The sequence below is a fragment of the Carlito syrichta genome, unplaced genomic scaffold (assembly GCF_000164805.1).
Source record: "Carlito syrichta isolate Samal-C Ts95f unplaced genomic scaffold, Tarsius_syrichta-2.0.1 Scaffold315403, whole genome shotgun sequence".
In the NCBI taxonomy this organism is placed as follows: domain Eukaryota; kingdom Metazoa; phylum Chordata; class Mammalia; order Primates; family Tarsiidae; genus Carlito; species Carlito syrichta.
In genome coordinates, this window is record NW_007259499.1 from 71,299 (window position 1) to 74,809 (window position 3,511).

The 3,511-nt window shown below is 59.1% G+C and overlaps 2 protein-coding genes across 2 annotated transcripts in view; both read right to left on the minus strand.

Moving 5' to 3' along the window:
- Positions 1–121, minus strand: part of IFT172 (intraflagellar transport 172) — a 37,453-nt gene extending 37,332 nt beyond the window's left edge. The window contains exon 1 of the mRNA XM_021706288.1: positions 13–121. Within this exon, the coding sequence (XP_021561963.1) occupies positions 13–121 (109 nt within the window). The remainder of the gene's footprint in view (positions 1–12) is intronic.
- Positions 122–1,548: 1,427 nt separating this feature from the next.
- FNDC4 (fibronectin type III domain containing 4) overlaps positions 1,549–3,511 on the minus strand; it is a 4,052-nt gene continuing 2,089 nt past the window's right edge. The window contains exons 3-6 of the mRNA XM_008072761.1: positions 3,217–3,457; positions 2,698–2,787; positions 2,292–2,416; positions 1,549–2,092 (exon numbers count right to left, since the gene is read on the minus strand). Coding sequence (XP_008070952.1) covers positions 2,057–2,092; positions 2,292–2,416; positions 2,698–2,787; positions 3,217–3,457 — 492 coding nt within the window. The 3' untranslated portion in view covers positions 1,549–2,056. The remainder of the gene's footprint in view (positions 2,093–2,291; positions 2,417–2,697; positions 2,788–3,216; positions 3,458–3,511) is intronic.

Here is a 3,511-nt window from a genome sequence, read left to right on the forward strand (position 1 = left end):
GACGGAAGTGACCCCAGACAGGCGGCAGAACTTGCTGGGGGTCGCGAGACCGCTCGCGACGGCTACCAGGGACAGCAGTGTCGGTGTCTGCCGGGTGCAGACTGCGCCCGGTGCTGGTCATGCGCGAAGTCGTGCCATCTCAGGAGCGCCTTTCGGGGCTGGCGCCGTGGCCAGTCTCGTTTCATACAGCAGGAGACTCGGGATCAGAGCGGTCACTTGCCCAAACCAACACGTGCAGTCAAGGGCAGAGCCGGCATCCAGCCCCGACCTGGGAGCTTGAAACCCCTCTGACAGTCCTTCCCAGCTCCTAGCTCACTCTCCCTGCCGTGCCACCGTGCCCTGTGACACTTCCATCCCGAGAAATGGAGATATTTCTAGAGCCGGAGAGATGAGTGTTTGGAACTCGCGGCCAGGGAAGGGTAAGGTGCTTCCAACCCGGGTAATGGCGGATTAAAGACTCTGCTTCCGCGGTTCAGGTCCGAGGGCAGACCAGAACTTGGCTCACCTGGTGGGTGAATCTTGTGATACCTGGGATTGGAGCTCGGTTTGGTAGAAGAGCTATTGACTTCTTGATCTTCGCTTGGATTGGGGTTCCTTTCTGGATCTTTGATCCGGGTTCTTCTCATATACCAGAGAGATTGAAATGCAGAAAAGGAGTTCCTCGTAAGCCTTCTCCAGAATGATCCGAGGTTGGGAAGACCGGTAACCCTCCGGAAAGGTAGCACAGGCTTCCAGGTGGATTCTAGGGCCAGAATCCTTCCCCCACAGTGGCTGCAAATGTCAACAGGTATTTTCCTCATGGCCACAACCCCACCTCGGAAATTAGGAAAGGGTAGAGGACACCCCTATTTTCACCGGAAACAAGTAGGCCCCAGAGCCCAAGTTATAACTCTTGGCAGGGGAGTCCCAACCCCTCAGTCTTATTTCCAGAATCCTCTTCTGGATATGGTGGCAGAGCATAAACAAAACTCATTTACACCTCACGACTACCATTGACTTTGACCGACCAGATGGGCAGACAGAGATGAAAACGGAAAGCAAGGAGAGGAGGAACAGACTCGGGGCGCATGGGAGAGGCGCATGTGGCACCAAGGGATCCCCTCGTGCAGCTGCCCTGTCGCTCTTCCCCAAGACACCCCTCAGAGCTCTTTTGACCGCGAGCCCCGAGTCAGTGGAGGAGTTAGAAGAATAAATGGTGAGGAGCTGGGCATCAGGTAAGCAGTGATGGTAGAGAGGCTACTGGCCCTCTCAGGGACCTCACTGAGTTTCCATCAGTGCGGGAAGATGTCAGATCTCTCCTCTTTTCCCCCTTCTCACCCAACAAGGGAAAATAAACTAGGGCTCTAGTTTTCTGCAGCCCTTCTTCTCGGTCCCTCCCCGCCTGTTCCAGGCTGGAGAGTGGAAGCAAACACCTCACAGTGAGAGTCTGCTCCTGCCGAGTTGGTGGAGGTGCGCGTTGGTGGAGGTGCGCGGGGCCCCAGGAGAGTCAGGAAAGCAACAGGATGGGGACTGTCTTCGGCATACTCCGCGGCATACCATACAGTCAGCTCCAGTTAGTCCAAGAACCTTTATTGGAAAAATGTCCAAGGGCAAGCTTGCCAGCAGCCGGTGCTGCCGGGCCAGGGGGAGCACCTGGGGCTCCATGGAAGACATTGGAGTAGTGTGGCTCAGCGGCCGCCTCCGGCTCAGACCTTCCTTTCACTTGCCAGGGAAGGGAAGTGCCCACGGAAACACCCCCTCACTGAGGCCCAGAGGCAAGATGCAGGGGGCCGCTGGGGGTGCTGAGAGTCCTGATACAGGCGAAATGGGGCCCCCATTTGGGACCTAATGTGATAGGGTGGAACAGGTGACTCCTGGCCCTGGGGAGGGTGGATATCCCACCTGCTGTTCACTCCCCAGGTCCAGGGCACTAACCTACCTTCTGGCTCTGCTCACAGTGGAGAGAGGATGGGTACCAGGCCTGAGACTGTGGGAGTGGGTCACCCCCTTAGGCTGTCCCCAACCCCATCCCCATCCCCAGGCTGTCAGTGCTTCTCTTCTGCTTCTGTTTCTTCACTCAAACGTCGATAGTGTTGATGGATGGTGACTTCTTCTGTGAACGAAAAGGGCCCACGTCTTGAATTTCAGGAAGGTAAGTGCCACCTGTCGCTGCTCCTGCTGCGCCCACCCCGGCCTTCCCTTCTCAGTCTTTTCCTGCCCCCCCACCCCATGGCCTTCTTGATTTCCCTGGATGCCCCACAGTGACAGAATCACCCTTCCCGCCTTCCCGCCCTCACCGGCCCCCACGTCACCTGTCTTGTCCCCACCGGCCTTCCCTGAGGACTCTGTTCCGGCCCCTTTCCCTTCTCTTTGGGGTTGTTGTTGGAGTCGTTGTCCTTGATGATGTCATACTGACGGCAGAACAGCCCAATTACAGCTGAAACACAACACAATCTGAGCCTTTGCCTTAACCTTCCCCCTCAGCCTTGAAGAGTAATGAGATGCCCACACAACTTCTAGAAAACCCAAGAAGTCCAGAATTCCTAGCGCCCATGCAGTCCTCTGGGCTCCCTTTCTTCAAGCTTCTGCTCCTCCCTCCTCAGCAAGGCATCTCCCCACCTCATTCCTCTCACCCTTTCTCCTGACAACCTTCCCCATCTCCCACCTCCACTGAGTGCCCCTCCCCGAGTCTGTGGTCGAGTCTGGCTGCGTGCTCACCAGCCCACATGAGCAACACCACCACGATGATGACCACTTCCCCGGTCTGCAGTGGCCGCTCTCCATCCAGACCCTCCACTGTGATGTCACCTGAGAAAGGCGAGGATAGCCAGGGGTTATGAGGAGCAGCCAGAGAGCCGCATCTACAGCCGCATCTATGCAGATACGAGCAGGACCCAGACGCGGGGTTATCAGAGTTTAGCAGACCCATCTCGGTGCTGCCCCTCTCTGGGAGGAAGCCATTGGAGGATAGGGGGCCAGGAAGCAGGCTGGCTGCAGGAGGGTACTCACTGGTGCAGGCTGCAGCTGGAATGAGACGGAGGTGGAGACCGGAAGCGGACAAGCCCTTCCCCATGGGAGTCCACGCCAGCCTGTCGACAGTCCCCTGCCCGGCTGCTTCCCCTCCCTCTCCGGGCAGGGCCATGCACTAAACCCCCCTCCTGTGCGTCTCCCTGGACTGTGGCCAGCGGAATCCAGAAAAGCCAGGAGAGCGCGGGAATTCAGCAGCGCAGACCTCACCTGGGCTCGAGCTGTTTGAGGGCAGCCGGTCAGAGCCCTTGAGCGTCCGGAAGTGCACGCGGGGCCCCGGGGGGCTCTCTCCGCGGAGGCCGATGCTGCGGACCTGCACCGTGTAGTCGCTGTCTTCGGCCAGGCCCCACAGGGCGCAGGCCCGCGTGGTGGTGTTCACCTCCCGGATCACACGCTGCCCGGGGCCGTTCTGCCGCTGTGGGAACAGGAGAGCACGGCCTCGCTGGCACTCCTGGCCGGGGAGCACGTCGCCTCCCGGCCGCCCCCACCCCAGCCCCGTGCCGGG